The sequence below is a fragment of the Crinia signifera genome, chromosome 6 (genome assembly GCF_055691185.1).
Source record: "Crinia signifera chromosome 6, ASM5569118v1, whole genome shotgun sequence".
Classification (NCBI taxonomy): Eukaryota; Metazoa; Chordata; class Amphibia; order Anura; family Myobatrachidae; genus Crinia; species Crinia signifera.
The window spans coordinates 177,110,394-177,130,955 of record NC_139222.1 but is presented as its reverse complement, the minus strand read 5'-3'; the positions used below and the strand labels follow the sequence as shown (position 1 = coordinate 177,130,955).

Below are 20,562 nucleotides of genomic sequence, written 5' to 3'. Positions count from 1 at the left end.
GCCAAGCCTGCCAGATGCGATATAACAGATCACTTCTGCAGCAGGTGCGACTTGCATGCACGGGATCGCATATAGGGCCTGCTGTCAATCACATGCAATTTGGGCACTTTTAATGCGATCTATCACCGCAATCACATTACAATATGCCAAATAGCATGTGAATCGCCTAGTGCAAGGGTGTCCAACCCATGGCTCTTGAGCTGCATGAGGCTCTTAATAAATATGCAGCTCCCACACCCTACACTATGGTATAGTCAAAGCAGACAAGCAGCAGTGCTGCAGGTGCCGGAGCCGTCACACAGCGTAGTGCACATTCACTGCTGTATTTTAACAGCGGCTGTCAGCTCTCCCATTTGCCATCTGCCACACTGCTGAGTTATCTGGTGAGACAGGAGGGCTGAGTTTCCCTTTCCAGCCTTGGCAAACCAAACTCTCTTGTTTGTATGAAATTATAAAAGGAGATGCCAGGGAGGACCCTTTTAGTGGGCATCTTAGTGGTGTGTTTATTCTGCCGTCTCCAATGCTTAACCATATTGGACCAGCTTCTTTCCTAGGCTTGTGAGCTATTTTAGTCACTAGTGGTAGGGACGGATTCAGCTGCAGGCGGAGACTGCAATTGAGTGTAAGAATAAAATAGTAATGTCTCATTTGGCGTATTGTTTATATGGGTTACTAAGATTAAAGTAAATGTCACAATGTGTTTTATAAGCTAAATGGGATGCTGGTTTCAAATAAAAAGCATAAAAACATGCTGCTAGTTTGAAGCGGAGGTGTCAAAAGATTGTTTTATATAGCATAAGTGCTGCTTGTAGCTAGGCCAAAACACATTAAGAGGGGGGTGGCCTTGTGGGAGCTAGGCCACATCCATTTTTCGCATGGTAACGGCTTATGTAACATTTTTTGGCTTGTTGCCTCTATTATTTGGTGGGCCACTTTAATGTAGAGAAAGTTCCGGTTCCACAAAATGCACTGCTGACTTTAAGGCCCAATCCTAACCTACAGATCAAAACATGACAAACATTCAAACTAGTTTCAAGTAACATCTTATAACTTTTGAAGGCAAAAAAAAATAAAAGTTAAAAAAGACGTCCTGAAGATATATATTAACTGTATTCAGTATATTAACTGAAGGTAGTAATTTAGTACCACTTGCTTTCCATGTCCAACATATAGAAGCTAATATCTGACCAGTTGCCACAGTTTCATTGTATGTTTGCACCATTGAGCAAAGAATGGTATAATTAGAAAACAGAGTAAGTATTGTGTACTTTGGCTGGTAGTGTTCAGCGTCCTCCGTGCAGTTTCAGTCTTGCTAATGACTAAACTGTTAACTCAATTTAAAACAAACCCCAGGCACATTTAGAACAGAAACTAGAAGACAAGTTTAAAGGGATATGCAACATATTGAGGAGCGAACAGGTTATCGTGCTTTAGTGACGCAGGGCCAATAACTCAATGTGCCACTATCTCAGTTTCTGGAGAATAACCTGGCATAGACTGAGAACATAATAGTGCTACGCTCACCAAGCAAGGGGGACGCGCTACCGTTATATGGTGTCCATGTCAACAGACCGTGAAAAACGTGTCAACCTTTTGAGTGTCAACCATGTCCATGTTAACCTTAAGCTTGTGTCAACCTTCTGGCAAATGTCAACCTATTGTATGTCGACCCTCTATACGGTAACCAGTTAGAAGACTGGAGGGAGTCCTGAGAGAAAAACAGCTTAAAGGCCCCATAAAGTCAGACCTGATTTCCCCAGCAGCACCCCAGGAGGGCTCACATAAGGCACTTGATGTGCCAAGTTTTGCATGCGATTTATCATCACATGGAATTCTTGGGGAGCTGCAGGCAGTGGGAGCAGGGCAGGGTAGGTTTGCAGAGGGCCGGCCAGGGAAGCGAGAATAGATGCAAAAAATAAAAACACCCATATAAAATGAATGGGCAGCCACTGATTGGCTGAGAGCTCTAAGCCATTCATTTGTATGTTTGTTTTTTTAAATTCGCCTGCATGCCCACCTTCGAGTCCTCTCTGCGTCCCCTGCTGCACATAAGATTTATGTAGGGTACACAGGGGCAGATTTATTAAGCTCGATGAAGTGATAAAGTGTCTGGTTTTTATCACCGGCCAATCCGCTCCTACCTGTGTAGTTACAGGCTTGGTTTGAAAAATGACAGGTAGGAGCAGATTGGCCAGTGATAAAAACCAGACACTTTATCACTTCACCGAGCTTAATAAATCTACCCCACAGTGTGATATGCACTATTTTTCTATTTGCTTTTAGAAGAAATATCGAATTGAAAGCACATTGAATGCTTTTAGCAGCATATCCATATTCTGGAGATATTCACAAACACTGTTCCATGAGGTGATGTAACTTCATACCAGAAGACTGTTGTGTACATACGGTAAACCCAGTATACTGTAAACATTTACTGAATTTGTGCCGTGCATATATAACATGAATCAAATTCACTAGCAGCAACCAAACCAGTATCATATGTTCTGAAGTGATCTGGGATCTCCGTAATAGTCTGAGATGAAGAATACAGATTGAGTGGTTTACACAAATATCTACTGTAAACAGACATTGAATACAGCAGTGGTTCCCGATCTGTGAGCACCCTGGGGTGCCTTGAAACACTTGCAGGAGTACCACGGGTTGGTGGTTCAGGACCAATTAAGAATTAGCGGTCAATTAATAGGAAAAACACATTGGTGGTGACTGCCAATCAGAACATTTATTTATTAACAGTTTCTTATATAGCGCACACATATTCCGCAGCGCTTTTACAGAGTATAGTTGCTCATTCACATCAGTCCCTGCCCCAGTGGAGCTTACAATCTATATTCCCTACCACATGTACACATACAGACATTCTAGGGTTAATTTTTTTGTTGGAAGCCAATTGACCTACCAGTATATTTTTGGATTGTGGGAGGAAACCGGAGTACCCCCACGCAAACACGGGGAGAATATACAAAATCCGCAGTTAGAGCGAAGGTGGGAATTGACCCATGACCTCAGCGCTGTGAAGCAGTAATGCTAACCATTACACCACCCGTGCTGCCAGGAATTGCTGATTGAACATGTGGACAATCAGCAGTTCCTGTCCCTCAACACATATTTAAACGTAAGGATGACATCTAAACACAATTTACTTCATTCAATATATTTATTAGAAATTTCACAATAAGAAATAAGATAGATAGTGTGACGCGATTTTAAAAAGTTTGGGAATCACTGGAATTCAATGGGTCTTATTCTAGTTCACTCTGACAAAATCCTTCTTAGATGGACAAAACCATGTGCACTGCAGGGGGAGGGGGCAGATGTTACTTGTGCAGAGAGTTAGATTTGGGTGGGGTTTTACTTCAAAGTGAGATCTATATTGCAGTGTAAAAATAAAGCAGTCAGTATTTTCCCTGCACAGAAACAAAATAACTCACCATCATCTAATTCTCTCTGCACATTTTACATCTGCCCCCCTGCAGTGCACATGGTTTTGTCCATCTAAGAAGGATTTTGTCAGAAAGAGTGAACTAGAATAAGGCCCAATGTCTGATGATGGGAATGTATAAGCAGTATACAATAAGTTGGGAAGCTCTATTGACATTTTTTATTGTAGTGGCTCTGAAACTATGGGCCTTATTCTAGTTCACTCTCTGACAATATCCTTCTTTAGATGGACAAAACCATGTGCACTGCAGGTGGCAGATGTAAAACGTGCAGAGAATTAGATTACATCTGCCCCACCTGCAGTGCACATGGTTTTGTCCATCTAAGAAGGATTTTGTCAAAAAGAGTGAACTAAAATAAGGCCCTATGACCTGTGGCTCTCGCAGAAACTATACAAGTGACTTGTGAAATGAAATGCACAACCAGCTAAAAGGTAAGTGTGCAGAGGAAAGTCCGAAACGCACCAAGCACTAATGTGATTATTTGTGTCTTAGCACTATTTCCCTAATAAGGATTCAGTATGAAATCCCGGCATTCAAAATCCCGACCGCCGAAATCCCGACAGGGGGGGGGGGGGGGGGGACACGTGGATCGCCCCCCCTTGCGGGCTAGCTGTGCTCGCCACGCAGCGGGCCCAGTACCAGCTGAGACTGAATACCTATAAAAAGTATTTTTATTGAAGCTCAAATGCGCAACCAGTTGACCAACTGAACTTACGGTGTGTATACATCAGCCAATTATCTTTAACATGCACGAGAACGATATTGTTAACTATTTCTGGGGAATATCAGCTAGTGTGTACACAATATCGTTAACAATTACCCCACTGGTTGTTAGACCCCCCCTCTGTTGTCTATACATGCAGCGAAAATCCTGATTTTATAGTCAACAGCATGTTCATAGATGTGGCCACATCGTGTGTGCCCTCTATCTGGGCTTGAGAACCTTGGCACTTCAGCTGTTGACATGCATATCCCAGCATGCACTGCAATAGTTAGCAGTAAAAATATTACAGGACATGCTGGGATGCGTAGTTCAACAGCTGGAGTGCCTAGATTCTCCATCACTGCCTTATATCATTTGTCCAGGCAGTTTGAGGGAAATAGTGATATTGTATAATTTGCAGGGTCATGTAATTTGGGTACTTGTGTATTAGCAGGGCGCCCAATTAGCATATGTACGCTAGCGTACTGAAAACGCATCGCATTGCCATTTTTGTGCCGTGCGATGCAATCTCACTAACTAGGGTACTTTTATATTAGCACAGTGGACGTTACACAGTTAGCGTAGCTGTGCTGTCAGAATCAGCGTAGACTGCATAAATAGCATAGTCAGTCAGAAGTAGTAATTAATGTTCTAATTTATTCTTAATTAAGAAAATTCAAGTAACAGTTTACACATGTTGTAATTACTGTCTCAGATGTATGATATGGCAGCTGAGAAACACCCCCACTATCCACGCCAGCCCGAAGCGTGGCGAGCGCACGTTCTCCCGACCTTTTCATACCCCCACTATCCACGTCGGCGTGGAATTAATGTTATAAATTGTGGCGAGCACCGCAGATTACTTTACATGTATTCCGTGTCCGCTCGCCACGCTTCTGGCTCGGTGGCTCGCCACACTTCATAAAATCAACTCCCCACCGATGTGGATAGTGGGGGTATGAAAAGGTTAGGAGGAGGCGTAACGCGTGCGCTCACCACGCTTCAGGCTGACGTGGATAGTGGGGGTGACCTAAATCTCATTGTACTGTATATAATGTGGTATACACAGTGCTGTTCAGTATATATTGTAATACTTTTTGTATTACATTGCATTAATCGCACGGCACGAAAACGTGCAATGCGATTTCACTTATATGTATGCCAGCGTAGTGAAATTGCATGGCCCGTTTGTGCCATGTGCGACGCGATTTCAGTACGCAGAATAGCCCACTAAGCAAATAGCGTAGTGGGCGCCGTGCTATTACACAAGTACCGCAAATTGTACCCAGCTTAGAGGTTCAGACTAGGGTGGCCAATCCCGGGATCGGGATCCGCGGGATTTGGCCCCCAAAACACCGGGGTTTCCAATCCCGGGATTTCGGGATTAGTCTAATGCCGGGCAGCGTCTGAGCGGGTGCTCAGCAGCTGCCTGGCTTCTCCCGTCCCGGGCAGTGCGGCTCTGCGCAGCGTGACGACGTCAGAGGTCACGCTGCTCAGGCAGCACAGGCTGTCTGCCTCCATCCTGTCCCCGGATCAGCCCGCCCAGCCGTCCTGTCCCCGGACCAGCCCGCCCACCCAGCAGCGGACCTGCCGACACACCAGGCCACCAGCGGACCAGCCGTCCTGTTCCCGGACCAGCCCGCCCACCCAGCAGCGGACCTGCTGGCACACCGGGCGACCAGCGGACCAGCCCGGGCTCCATCACCCCATCTCGCCCACCCACCCGGCCGCACCACGCATCTGTAAGTAAATATGCGGGGCGGCCGAGGTGGGTTTTTAATAGTAGGGAAGCCAATCCCGGGATCGAAAAAATGCCCCGGGATTGGCTTCCCTAGTTCAGACTTCCCAACCTGTGCATATGAAAAAAATCTGGAAGTTATCTTAAATTGTGGCTGATCCTTAAACATCCAGTGATCAAACCATTGCAGAATGCACAAGCCAGGCTGGTAACACAACAGACACACACAGCACCCACATTGCTCTCTACACTCGCCTCCTAGAAGGTCAGTTTCCAGATTGCTTCTGTTGAGCTTTAATTGCCATTAAGCAAGGTCCAGTTACGTAATGCCCATGCCCCTATATGCACTTTGATCCACAATACCTGGAATGTGTACTTAAAGCCTTTGGGCCTCAGGTCTTTAAGTATGCAGCTCCAATATATGAGAGTCTGCACTAATTTAGGTACACACTACATGATATGATCATAATGCGGTATCAGTGCCAATGTACCTTGAACTCCCAGGCAAACGATCTAATGCATACACACTAAAAGATTCAGTGGCATTACCCGGGCCCTGCTCAGAACATTCAGTCATTGACTATCTATTTAACATTTGACTGCATGTTTAGATGATGGGAGGACATTGCTAATGACCTATGTACACAAAACACAATATTGTTAACAATAGATTACAGTGTGAATGCACCTTAAGAGATACCACCTCTCAGTTTGCAGACAGGTTAAACGCCCCCATACACTAGTGCGATTTGCCCTGTTTTTAACCTATGCCGAATCTGGCTTTGAAATCAGGTGAAAAAGTGGACATTGCAGGTGTTTGGCGACTGATCGGATCCGATGCGCGTTCCTGTGCACATCGGGTCAGAGGTAGGACCTGCTGCACATAGAATAATCAGACCAAACAACAGCAGCACATTGAGGGTGCTTATTAGCACCTGCGATGTATATCGTCCAATTCCCATGAACTACCCCTGCAGCTTCCTGGAAATCCTTTTACACACGATAAATAAGAAAGTTTGGTGATATGTCACCAGCTAATAAGATTAGAAAGGAGAGAGACAAAGGTGGAGGTTTGTGGTTTTTTATATTGATGGTGAGATATGGATGTGAAAGTACATGTAGAGAGGTAAGTAAAGAGCTCATGAGTGTTTAGAAGATGGTAATGCAGGGGTTTCCAATCTTTTTTGATTCACGGCACCCTAGAGAATCAGACTTTTTTACGGCACCCCTAGGTCAATTTTTTTTAATTTAGATTGGGTTTATATGCGATTCTTAGTGGCAGTTATGTGGTAAAGGGCAGGATTTGCTTCTGTTGGTACACATTCTATGATTGCCAGCTACCAGCACTGGTTTTGCTTATAAATAATTAACCATTAATAATTTGAGTTGGTCCTAGACCACAAAGCCGCGGCACCCCTGCATGTGTCCCGAGGCACCCCAGGGAGCCACGGCACAGTTTGGGAACCACTGGGGTAATGAATAAAAGAGGCAACGTGCACAGGGAGTTTATAGGATGGTTGAAGATGGTGAGAATTCCATGTAATTAAATGAGAAGTAGCAGTTTGGTGAGCATGATGTGATTGTGTGTATGTTAGGTTTAAGTAAAAAGGATGGTACTTGTGTAGTTTCACGGCGCCAGCATGGCCGCGCACTACTTCCGGGTTGGCGCTCGCCTCACTTTCTAAAATAAACTCCATGCCAACGTGTATAGTTCATACCCTCCCCCCCCCCCCCCAATCCACGTTGGCATGGAGTTGACCTTAAACAGTGTGGCGAGCGTAGTGAGCCACCAAGCCCCGCAAGGGGACACGGATGCACGGCCATGCTGGCGCCGTGAAACTACACAAGTACCAAGAGGATATTTATAGTAATGAAGTGTAGTAAGTATTGTATTTACCTTGCTTGATGTTCTTCAACGTTTTTAAACTGTTTGTTTTTTAACTGTTCTTTTAAAAGGAGTAATTACCACTTCATATATTTCTGAGACAACTGCCCATTAACTAAATGCAGAGATATACCAGGTCTGATTAAGAGAGGCTACAGCTAAGGTCACATGACCACCTAATCCATGGACATGAATTAACCGGTGTTAAATAAACACTAGGCCAAATATACTCCAATAAATTATACCTCACTGAACAACAACTTCAAATAGATAACACAAAACATCCGTATCAATGCAACACTAGTTACAGTATGTAGTGGGGATAATGCAGATTAAAGCCCATACACACTGGGCAACTTTCATGTGAAAACCGCTCAGTTTTGACTTCTGTACAGGGCAGCGGTGAGTGCTGCTGCACGCTCCCACATAATCGCTGCCGATGACGCTCATCTACTGGTATTATTCTGGGAAAAATGCTCAGGTTGTATAAAAATAATTACTTCACAGAAAGGGTAGTGGGTAAGTGGAATAGTCTCCCATCAGAGGTGTTAAAGGCTAAGACAGTAGAACAATTTAAACATGCTTGGGATAGGCATATGAATATCCTTACAAAGAAATAAGGATTAAAAAGGGTTGAGATTACCTGAAGGGTAAAAAAAAGGGGCAGACTAGATGGGCCAAATGGTTCTTATCTGCCATCAAATTCTATGTATGCACTGAGCGTTTAAGCCCAGCTATTTTCCCCATCATCATGCACCATATAAACTGGGCATAATCGTTAGAGATTTCAGGATATCAATACAATTCACATACATTGTGTATACTGCACAGGGCTCAAAGGAGGTAATGCAGAGTAGAATGGTGGGATATGTAGTGCAATTCACATACATGGAGTATACTGCATACACACTTTGATGTCACTGCAGATGATCCATATACATTAAGAGCTAATAAACAGGATAACCCAATCATATTAGGTTTATGGAAGCACTTACCTCTGAAGATATTGCAGTATTGGTGCAGGTTAAATGGCACTGAGGTGCAAAGCAGTCGGGTCTCCGATATTAGATGTGGGATAAAGCCCTATACATTGCGGCGACCTCTCCTCTTGGAGAAGTCACACACTGTGCTCCCTTAAGCCACCTGGGACCTTCCCAATATATTGCATTCGGTCCTTGTGCATGTGATATAATGCATGCAATCCCAGCCAAGCAGGCCAGCTCAGAAGCAATCCAAGCGATGCTTCTGAAGCAGGGGTGACTCAGAGGGTGCAGTAAGATGCACACGGAACAGTGCACTGCATCGGACCCGCTGTCACCCTGCAATTTGAGTTATTTTCCCGCAATCGCAGGAAAAGACCCCAAATGTCATATATTCCAGTGTATGGGAGGCCTTTACACATTAATGGGGTGTGGTGCAGGTTAGTCATATTTGGATTCCATCATTGACATTAGGGGGTCACACTGAAGCTGGGGACCTTTACAAAGGCTTCATACTCTGCTGTATGTAGGGGGTACAGGATTGCCCATTAGTTACATAAAGGGTCTTTCTTTGATGACATTTCTGTAGAGGACATGTACACAGCTAAGAGATGCAGCTAAGAGCCCTCCACGGTCACAGATGTTTAATACCAACAAGAACTTCTAATAATCCTGTTACAGACAGTATGATGGTATGGAGGACGGGTGGGGGCTCAGAGACATGGGGTGTGGCCCTGAGCCCCTCCAATACACACACCTTCATACAGAAGCAGCAGCCCCCTGGCTGGCAACACTGCGGCCGTTACAGGGGAGACGCTACAACGAAAGGGGGTGCGCAGGGAAGGTGTGGGGTCGGCGCCCCCATTATACACATTTAAAGGGCCACACTCACCCTTAATGACATTGCTGTAGATGGTGGCCCGGAACTCCTCCTTGGCACGGAGGTCGAAGTCCTGGCCGTGGATGATCCGCATCTGTTTGAGGAAGGTGGATTTGCCGCTCTCGCCGGCCCCTAGCAGCAGGATTTTCACCAGCCGCTTGACATAAGGCTTCTCCCGGGAAATGCATCGGTCGATCTCCTTGGACTTGCGCTGCTGCTCGGCCTCCCGGCTGTTGAGCACACAATTGGGGAAGCAGACAGACAGCACGGAGCGGGTCGGCAGGAAGTCCGCCATCTTACACACTACATGAAGACCGAACCCAGGGAGGAGGCCAGCGCTCTCTGCGTCTTCAACGTCACTGCGTACACGTGCGCGTCCCCCTGGGGAAATGAGCGCGCAGCCCCGCCCGGGACGTGCGCTCCGGCGAGGCACTGCGCTAGAGGCCGCAGTTGAGTTATATACTTATTATCTCCGTAGCCGCCATTGTTGCGGAGTCCATATCGTAATACTTTGGGCAGTGACTTAACCAAAATGGCTCCGGCCATGAAGTCGCTCTTTAGGATTTGTTTCAACAATATCGGTTTCGTCGCCACAGCACGCAGGGAAGACGCCACACACTACTAGTCTGTCTGACTCCACAGATAAACAGGGCAACCGGTGCACACTTCCTTCCCTCTCGTTTTAGTTCTCTTTCGATATGTATCAACAATGTGTAGGAATTTAGTGTTTGTACTGACACCCCCAGACTCAAAACCGCAATGTAAATTCAGTACAGTATATTTATGAAAAAGAAAGTGATGTCACAAGGCAAAGACCTCTGTACATCATACATATCACACATTCTGTATAGCAGCAGCCCTCACATCTTTCCAAACACCATTAATACTGGCGGTAAACTAGGTGATCTACGTGTGATTTTGTCACTTTTTATGCAATGGTGGAAATCAATCGCATAAAAATGATGTGAATCGCACAAATGATGTGAATGTTCAAATATTCCTCTGTAAAGTGCTGCAGAATATGTGTGAGCTATATAAAAAACTGATAATAAATAATAATGTGATTGATAGCAGGTCCGATATGATGCATAGTCCCGTGCGCATCGCACCAGAGCCTGTGAGTTGCACTGGCTGCAGGGGAGATCTGTCCATACCTCCCAACAGTGTGGGGGGGGCTGTTGGGAGTCCCCCCTGTCAGCTAAACAGCGGGGAATAAACGCTGTGCGCATGCGCACAGCGTCTATTCCCGCAGCCAGGGGACTGGGGGCATGGCTAGAGGCTCACAGAGCCTCTGGGTCATGCCCCCATAGCGGCAAAATGGGTGTGTGGCCTCGCGGAAGAGCCGCAAGTATAGGCCACGCCCCCAGATTAGGCCACCACCAATACCCCCCCCCCCCCCCCCCCCCCGAAAATTTCGTCCCGAATGCAGAACTTCAAAAGTTGGGAGGTATGCTGTCAGATAATTATGCTGCCCTGGAGGTTCCCACACCAGCTCAATAGGGGACCGCAGGTGACTTCTGCGCTCGGTGAAGTCTCCCTATTGCATGGGGGACTTTAGGTGTAGACATCACCTCTCCATATTGTAAGTGGATAAAATTAATACCTTTAATAGGGATAGAGACTGGTGTGCAGATTAATTGTCAAATACATAAATGAGATAAAGGGTGAAATTTAAAAGGATGAGAGATTCAGAAAGCGAGAGATTTGGTAAGAAAGTTTTTTCTTTAAACGGCGATCATTTACACTGCAAAATCAAACTGGTTTTGCAGTGTAAATGATTGTCACTTTAAAAAAACTGGATATTTCTTACCAAATCTCTCACTTTCTGAATCTCTCATCCTAATAAATTTAGTTTAAGTATTGAATAGGCTAACAGATTGGTTCTATGATGTTAATGGAAACTACTGAGGAGGAAAGGGATCTAGAAGACACTATTTCAAGTGACTTAAAGGCAGGAAAGCAATGTAGCAAAGCAATGAGGAAGGCTATTCAGATGCTTGGTTGCATAGGGAGAGGAATCAGTATCAGAAAAAAAAAAGTACTAATGCCACTTTATAGGTCATTGGTACAGCCTGGAATATTGTGTCCGGATCTGGAGACCATATCTTCAGAAGGATATAAATACATTTGAGACTGCACAAAGAAGGGCAACTAAAATGGTGCATGGCCTACATCACAAAACTTACCTGGAAAGACTAAAAGATCTTAACATGTATAGTTTGGAGCAGAGAAGAGAAAGGGGGGACATGATTTATTTATTTATTATCAGTTTCTTATATAGCGCATACATAGTACGCAGCGCTTTACAGAGAATATTTGAACATTCACATCAGTCCCTGCCCCAGTGGAGCTTACAATCTATTTCCCCTACCACATATACACACACAACCAGGCATTCTAGGGTTCATTTTTATTGGAAGCCAATTAACCTATCTGTATATTTTTGTATTGTGGGCGGAAACCGGTGTACCCACGGGCAGAATATACAAACTCCGCACAGTTAGAGCTATGGTGGGGATCGAACCCATGACCTCAGCGCTGTGAGGCAGTAATGCTAACCATTACACCATCCGTGCTGCCCCATAGAAATCTTCAAATATATCAAGGGTTTTAACATAGTAAAGGAGGGAAATTTTCTTCAAAAGAAAAGAAGTAATAGAACACGAGGACATGCACTGAAACTGGAGGGAGGTAGGTTCAGGGGAAATTATAGAAAAAATTACTTCACAGAAAGGGTAGTGGATAAGTGGAATAGCCTCCCATCAGAGGTGGTAGTGGACAGTAGGACAATTTAAACATGCTTGGGATAGGCATATGAATATCCTTACAAAAAAATAAGGATCAGAAAGGGTTGAGATTACCTGAAGGATAAAAAAGGGGCAAACTAGATGGACCAAATGGTTGTTATCTGCCATCAAATTCTATGTTTCTATGATAGGAACCAATGGCTGGCAACCGCGGATGCTCCCAATTCAACAGAAGATGTTTTTCATTTACTCTAAATGGTTCTACTGCATTTAGACATACCTCCCAACTTTTGTAATCCACAAATGCCGAAGGCGCGGCTGGCTCGAAAAGGGGTTGGAGTCAAGGGGTGGTCCCCCCTTCTTTATATTTTTTTGGGGCTCCCTTAACTCCCTCCATCCCTTCACTGAAGAGATGCGTGCGCTGGCACATGGTATCTCCTCAGCGATCACGGCTGCTCTGCTCTGTGATCTCCTGCTCCCCCCAATCAGACTGACTTTTATTTCCCAAGGGGAGAAAAAACATTCCATGGTCGGTGACCATGGAATGATTTCTCTCCCCTTCGGCCGCATGGAAGGGAATGTGCTCTTGTACACATCCCCTCGCCTGCTAGCGGGGGGCCATTCTTCGGGGTGGCGCTGACCTGGGGTGGCGGGAGGCGTTGACCTGTTCGCTCAGCTGCGAGTACACGCAGCCTTGCAAACAGGTCTGAATCAGTCCCTTTGTGTCTGTAACAAACCATGTTGCCATGCAAGGGGAGCAAATATATTTATATTTTTTCTTTGCAGGGTAAATATTGATTGCTTTTGCATGTAGCCCACAAAGGTTAGACAGCTTTATTTTTACTTTGCAGTTTAGATTTCAGATTGAACACACCCCACCCAAATCTCAATCTCTGCACAGTCATGCCCCTTTCCCACTGCAGGCTTTACACGGTAAAATGCGTTTTTTTTAGCCTTTTTAAACGGCTAGAGCTGCAGTGGGAAAGCTCCAGGTTGCTTTACACGGGTAACAAATACCGGTATTTGTTAACCGGGTAAAAAGCAGTGTTTTTACCGTGTAAGAGCCGTTTTTTCGGCAGTGGGAAAGGGGTAGCCCTTTACCCGTTAAAAAAAAAAACGGCATGGGGTCCCCCCCCACTGCCGTAACCAGCACCAGGCTGAAGGAGCCGGGGCTGGTATTAAAAAAATCAGGAAACCCGACAAATAGGGGTTCCCTGATTTTTTACAACCAGGCTCCAGGTCCGGGGCTGGTTCCCAAAATACGGGGGACAAAATGACTAGGGGTCCCCCGTATTTTAAGAACCAGCCCCAGGCACAACCAGCCAGCAGGGTAATGCCACAGCCGGGGGACACTTATTATATAAGTTCCCGCGGCCAAAGCATTAACCCTACCGACCAGTCAGCCTGGCCAGGGGCCCTGGGGGAGTGGGGTCCCCCCCCTCCAGGACTTACCTGACCAGGCTGAAGCCTGGTGCTGTCCTCGATGCCCCTGGGCGGTGGGCATCGAGCTGATGGTATGGTGTAAAAAATAGAATAAAAACCATTGTCTTTTACTGGTGAACTATGAGTCCCAGCAAGCCTCCCCCGCAAGCTGGGACTTGGAGAACCACAAGTCCCAGCCTGCGGGGCATGAGTATGGTTTCCTTCCACAGCTTCCCAAATGGATTTCTTCGGACTCCGGACCGCCGACACGGATGCCGACATGGATACAGACGCCGACACGGACCAGGACATCAGGACCAGGGCTACCTACGGGCTTAAGATAGGTAAGTATCAGTATGTATGTGTTATGTATGTATTAAACTTTTATTTTTCACGTGTGTCAGTGTGTTTATTTAACTCTTTCTTTTACTGTGGAACTGCAAGACCCAGCGGGCCCTTTAATGCCCCGCAGGCTGGGACTTGTGGTTCTCCAAGTCCCAGCTTGCGGGGGAGGCTTGCTGGGACTCATAGTTCACCAGTAAAAGACAATGGTTTTTATTCTATTTTTTACACCATACCATCAGCTCGATGCCCACCGCCCAGGGGCATCGAGGACAGCACCAGGCTTCAGCCTGGTCAGGTAAGTCCTGGAGGGGGCGGACCCCTTCATTGGGGGGGTCCCCACTCCCCCAGGGCCCCTGGCCAGGCTGACTGGTCGGTAGGGTTAATGCTTTGGCCGCGGGAACTTATATAATAAGTGTCCCCCGGCTGTGGCATTACCCTGCTGGCTGGTTGTGCCTGGGGCTGGTTCTTAAAATACGGGGGACCCCTAGTCATTTTGTCCCCCGTATTTTGGGAACCAGCCCCGGACCTGGAGCCTGGGGCTGGTTGTAAAAAATCAGGGAACCCCTATTTGTCGGGTTTCCTGATTTTTTATTACCAGCCCCGGCTCTTTCAGCCTGGTGCTGGTTACGGCAGTGGGGGGGACCCCACGCCGTTTTTTTTTTTTAAATTCTCCCCCCCCCCCCTATCTTTACACTGCTTAAACAGGTTTTTAAACGGGTAAGTGTGAATGTGACAAAAACAGCTTTTAAACGGTAATTTACCGTTTAAAAGCTGCAGTGGGAAAGAGTCTTTATGGCTCTTACCCGTTTAAAGACCCGTTTAAAAAAAACGGGTCATTACCCGTGTAGGCAGTGGGAAAGCAGCATCAATTACATTTTGCCCAGTTGCTTGGTCTTTTTGGTTTACTTCAAAACATAAACCGGGCACCGTTCTAAAAACTTCTCGCGGGACCGGGATATTATAAAAGACTCACGCGCACCCCGCCATCTTCACTACAATCTAGGAGAGGGTGGGTGGGAAAATTCGTGCTCCGTGGCCTGTGCTCCGTGCCCTGTGCTCCGTGCCCTGTGCTCCGTGCCCTATGTTGTAGTGATTTATGTAGGCCTGAGCCCTGTGTTGTGTGATTTAACTAACTAGGTGCTGCAGTGCTCACATGCAGGGGCTGCAGTGCTGCTGAGTGTACACACTTTGTACAGGGGCTGCAGTGTCCATAATACACTGGGGCTATGTCCAGTGTGTCAGGGGCTGTGTCCACTGTCCAGGGGCTGTCCTGTGGCCTGTGCCCTGTGTTGTGATTTATTTAGCCCTGTGTTGTGTGATTTAACTAACTCGGTGCTGCAGTGCTCACACGCAGGGGCTGCAGTGCTGCTGAGTGTACACTGTGTACAGGGGCTGCAGTGTCCATAATACAAGGGGCTGTGTCCAGTGTCCAGTGTGACAACATATTTCTAGTGTCCAGTGTGACGACATATTTCTAGTGTCCAGTGTGACGACATATATCCAGTGTCCAGTGTGACGACATATATCCAGTGTCCAGTGTGACGGCATATATCCAGTGTCCAGTGTGACGACATATATCCAGTGTGACATACATCCATTGTCCAGTGTGACGACATATATCCAGTGTCCAGTGTGACGGCATATATCCAGTGTCCAGTGTTACGACATATTTCTAGTGTACAGTGTGACGACATATATCCAGTGTCCAGTGTGACGACATATATCCAGTGTCCAGTGTGACGACATATATCCAGTGTCCAGTGTGACGACATATATCCAGTGTCCAGTGTGACAACATATATCCAGTGTATATTAGATTTTAAACTGATCAGAACAGATAAACACTTGCCGCAGTCTCTGCACAGACTGGCGGCTGCGCAGGAAACTCATACAGGGGAAATTGGCCTAACTACAGTAAATGAAAACAATTTTGTGAGCTGTGAAGTGATCAAAATTGACTAGAAATGAGTGGAAACTAATGCCCCTTTCCCACTGCAGCTCTTAAACGGTAATTTGCCGTTTTTTTAGCCTTTTTAAACGGATAGAGCTGCAGTGGGAAAGCTCCAGGTTGCTTTACCCGCTTAAAAATACAGTTTTTCTTTAAACGGGTAAAAAGCAGAGTTTTACCCGTTTAAAAGCCGTTTTTTTTGCCGTAACCAGCACCAGGCTGAAAGAGCCGGGGTTGGTATTAAAAAATCAGGAAACCCGACAAATAGGGCTTCGCTGATTTTTTAAAACCAGCCCCAGGCTCCAAGTCCGGGGCTGGTTCCCAAAATACGGGGGACAAAATGACTAGGGGTCCCCCGTATTTTAAGAACCAGCCCCAGGCCAAACCAGCCAGCAGGGTAATGCCACAGCCGGGGGACACTTATGATATAAGTTCCCGTGGCCAAAGCATTCATCCCTACTGACCAGTCAGCCTGGCCAGGGGCCCTGGGGGAGTGGGGACCCCCCCAATGAAGGGGTGTCCCCCCCTCCAGGACTTACCTGACCAGGCTGAAGCCTGGTGCTGTCCCCGATGCCCCTGGGCGGTGGGCATCGGGCTGATGGAATGGTGTAAAAAAATAGATTAAAAACTATTGTCTTTTACTGTGGAACTATGAGTCCCAGCAAGCCTCCCCCGCAGGCTGGGACTTGGAGAACCACAAGTCCCAGCCTGCGGGGCATTAAAGGGCCCGCTGGCACTTGTAGTTCCACAGTTCCTTCCACAGGTGTCGGTGTCCGGTTCTGACGCAATCCATAGGTGTAGCTGTGGAAGGAAACTATACTTACAAGTGTCCTCCGGCGAAGATCACGTCCTCTTCTTTCCATGTAGCATCCCCGGAACTTGGCAAAATAACAAACCGGCTTAACGCGAAACCCACGGACTGTGAGCAGGAGCCGCACGTGTGTTTGTTTACATCGTGCGGCTCCGCCCCCGAATGCCACTATTGGCCGCCTTGCGGCCAATCAGGAGCCTAAGTGTGACTAAGCAGGATAAAAATAGGGAGATTCTGGCTAACCTTCTAGGAGATTTTGACTATCTGACTAATATATATATATATATATATATATATATATATATATATATATATATATATATATATATATACACCAAACAAAATCTCTGGAATTGCGCTATATATGAATTTTTGGTCGCCTATAACACTGGGTCTTCTACTAGCAAGACCACCACCATCAAACTAATGGGCCCCATACATCAGCAATCACAATTTATGGATTTCCAGATACAGGGATTTTTTGGCCAGATAAATGGATTTTACAATCTATCTGACTTTGCCCACACATTACAGATTTATTTCAAGGATCAGCAGATTTTTCCATCTAAAGATTGCATCTTCATATCTGGAAATTGCCCGATCGATTGTCATTTCAGCTGTTCATAATGTAAATAGATGAAGAAGACGAATTGGGAATGCCCACACATATAAAAAAGATCGGCAGATAATACCAGATTATTAAACATGTTTAAAAACCTGATTAAGCAATCGATTGGCGATTTTGATTGGGATTGCCAAAAGAGGAGCCCACACATCTAAAATGAATTGTGGCAATCATCTCCATATCTGAAAATTGCTGATGTATGGGGCCCTTAACCCCACAATAGTGTTATATGGCGCCCTTCAACTTTAAATTAGGGTTATTCCTGTCTTTCCTTTTACCAATTTATACAAAATAAAAAGTTTTTTCATTATACATAAAACATTTATTGATACAAGCATAAAAGATAATAATAAAACAAACTTTTTGCAGTTATTCTTCTCTTTGGAAATGTTATTTCTTGATAATAGGTGATATCAAGTACCCTTGATATATATACACACAAAGGGGACGCGGCACTCGGGACTGAATGATAAATGAAACACTACGTAGCCAATACACAAGTAATTCATATTTTGTTGGTCTGTATGTTGACATAGGTCGACATAAAACCCGTATGAGTGTACCGTGTCACCTCGCATGGCTCAATGCGCTCCTAATGCTTTGGGTACGGCGCCTCTCTACGCTCGGCACACTATTTTATTCTCCCTCCACGCCCTAGTGGATGGTAGGGCATGAAATTCTGCCTGTCGGCACATGTCAGTGCGACATGGAAAGTCAAACGTAGTACCGCTTCCCCTCGCTTCCCCTCGAGGCTGCGAGCGTGATTGGCTGAGCTATGCGTCTCCATGGAGACGCATACTGTAGCTCAGCCAATCACGCTCTCAGCCTCTGTAGCACTCGGACAGCGCTACAGAGGCTGTTAGAAGCGACGGAGACAGCCGCTTCTCCCCGCTGCCTGTCAGTTCGGGGGGAGCCGGCTGTAAAGCAGCCAGACCAGCGCTGGATCCAGGAATGGTAAGTAGCGCTGGTGTAAAATTGAGGTGTGTGTGTGTAATAAACTTGTACTTCTCTGTGTGTGTGTTTTTTTATAAACATTCTTTTTACAGGTGGACTACAAGTCCCAGCGGGCCCATTAATGCCCCGCATGCTGGGACTTGTGGTTCTCCAAGTCCCAGCATGCGGGGGAGGTCTGCTGGCACTTGTAGTTCGCCGGTAAAAAGCAATGTAATGATATGTATGATGAATTTAACCCTATCAGGCCGGCGTCCACTGGCCACGGACGCCGGTGACAGCCCCGGGCTTCAGCCCTGGACGGGTGAAGCCTGGGGGGGGACCCCTTTATTGGGGGGGTCCCCACTCCTCCAGGTACCCCGTCCAAGGCTGACCAGCCACGGTGCTCATGTTTTGGCCGGGGGACCTTGTATAAAAAGTGTCCCCCGGCTGTGGCATGACACCGCGGGCTGTTGGAGCCCGGTGCTGGTTTCAAAATACGGGGGACCCCCAGATTTTTTGTCCCCCGTATTTTTGGAACCAGGACCGGTCCAAGAGTCCGGGGCTGGTTTCAGAAATACGGGGGACCCCTATGCTTTTTGTCCCCCCGTATTTTTGGAACCAGGTCCGGCTCAATGAGCCCGGGGCTGGTTATGCTTAGGAGGGGGGACCCCACGCCGTTTTTTTTTTATAAAAACACTTTTACACATTTTTATTAACAGAACCATGCACAGATCTCAATGATCTGTGCATGGTTCTGTCAAAATCGCCTGTCAGAACCTGGTCTATTTTTTTTGCGATTTTTGGTAACATTGACCAAAAATCGCACCCTATTACATTTGCGAGTTGTATACTTTATAATGGGAAAACATCTGGATGCGAATTGAAATGTGACTAAAAATCGCACTTAGAAAAGTGCGATTTCGCGGTAAAAAGTGCGATTTTTTACCGCGATTTTCAACCTATTAAATGTGCGATTTTCGGAAAATGTGCGATTTCGGCCGTTTTTGACCAAAAATCGCACATGTCTAAAAAATCACACCCTATTACATTTCGCCCCATATATCACTTTTGGCATTACAATCCTTGTAAACAAGCTTCCTCATGCATAGATTTCTCCAGCAGCACTGAGTGAATGTTACCACAAGCGGGACCTGTTGAAAAAAAAAAAAAAGAAACACCCATATTTGGAGATAGGACTTTTCCCTGTTTAATAAATAGAGTCCTCAAAGCAAATACAATGATGCAGTGCACGGGGTGGAATATTTTTTTATGAAGGGAAATCCCTGTTTTTGACGGGTGTGGTTTATTGGGTCGACCACATGAAGGTAGACCGTCATTCGCCCGACCACTGAAGGTCGACACCCACCCTCCAAACGTTGACATGGGGTTAGGTTGACAGGGTCATTAGGTCGACACAATCATTATTTCAACATGGGGAAGGTCAACAGCCAAAAGGTTGACATGGGCTTTTCACTTTTTTGTCCCAAATCTCAACCTGGACACCGTATCGGTGCACTGTGTCCCCTCGCATGGGTCTTTCCACGTGCCATGCTACGCTCGGCACACTATTTTATTCTGCCACCACCTAGTGGATGGTAGGGCATGAAATACACAGCACATGTGGCCTCCCAAAAAAGGTGCCCATGTTGACCTTTTGACTGTTGACCTCCATGTCGACCTAATGTTTGTGTCAACCTTTGGAGGTTGTTGACTTAAGGCCTGTCGACCTTCAGTGGTTGACCTAATGACTGTCGACCTTCATGTGGTCAGCACAGATGGTGTAATGGTTAGCAATACTGCCTTACAGCACTGAGGTCATGGGTTCAATACCCACCATGGCCCTTACTGTGCAGAGTTTGTATATTGTCCCTGTGCTTGAATGGGTTTCCTCCCACATTACAAAAAAATATATCGGTAGGCTAATTGGCTCCCAGAGTGTCTGTGCGCGTGTACATGTGGTAGGGAATATAGATTGTAAGCTGCACTGGGGCAGGGACTGATGTGAATGTTCAACTATACTCTGTTAAGCGCTGCGGAATATGTGTGCGCTATATAAATAACGGTACTCTTTACCTAGCACGGCG

General features: G+C 46.1%; 1 protein-coding gene across 1 annotated transcript in view; it reads right to left on the bottom strand.

Annotated features, from left to right (window-relative positions):
• GNA13 (G protein subunit alpha 13) overlaps positions 1–10,040 on the bottom strand; it is a 31,107-nt gene extending 21,067 nt beyond the window's left edge. The window contains exon 1 of the mRNA XM_083148215.1: positions 9,660–10,040. Coding sequence (XP_083004341.1) covers positions 9,660–9,942 — 283 coding nt within the window. The 5' untranslated portion in view covers positions 9,943–10,040. The remainder of the gene's footprint in view (positions 1–9,659) is intronic.
• Positions 10,041–20,562: the final 10,522 nt, after the last annotated feature.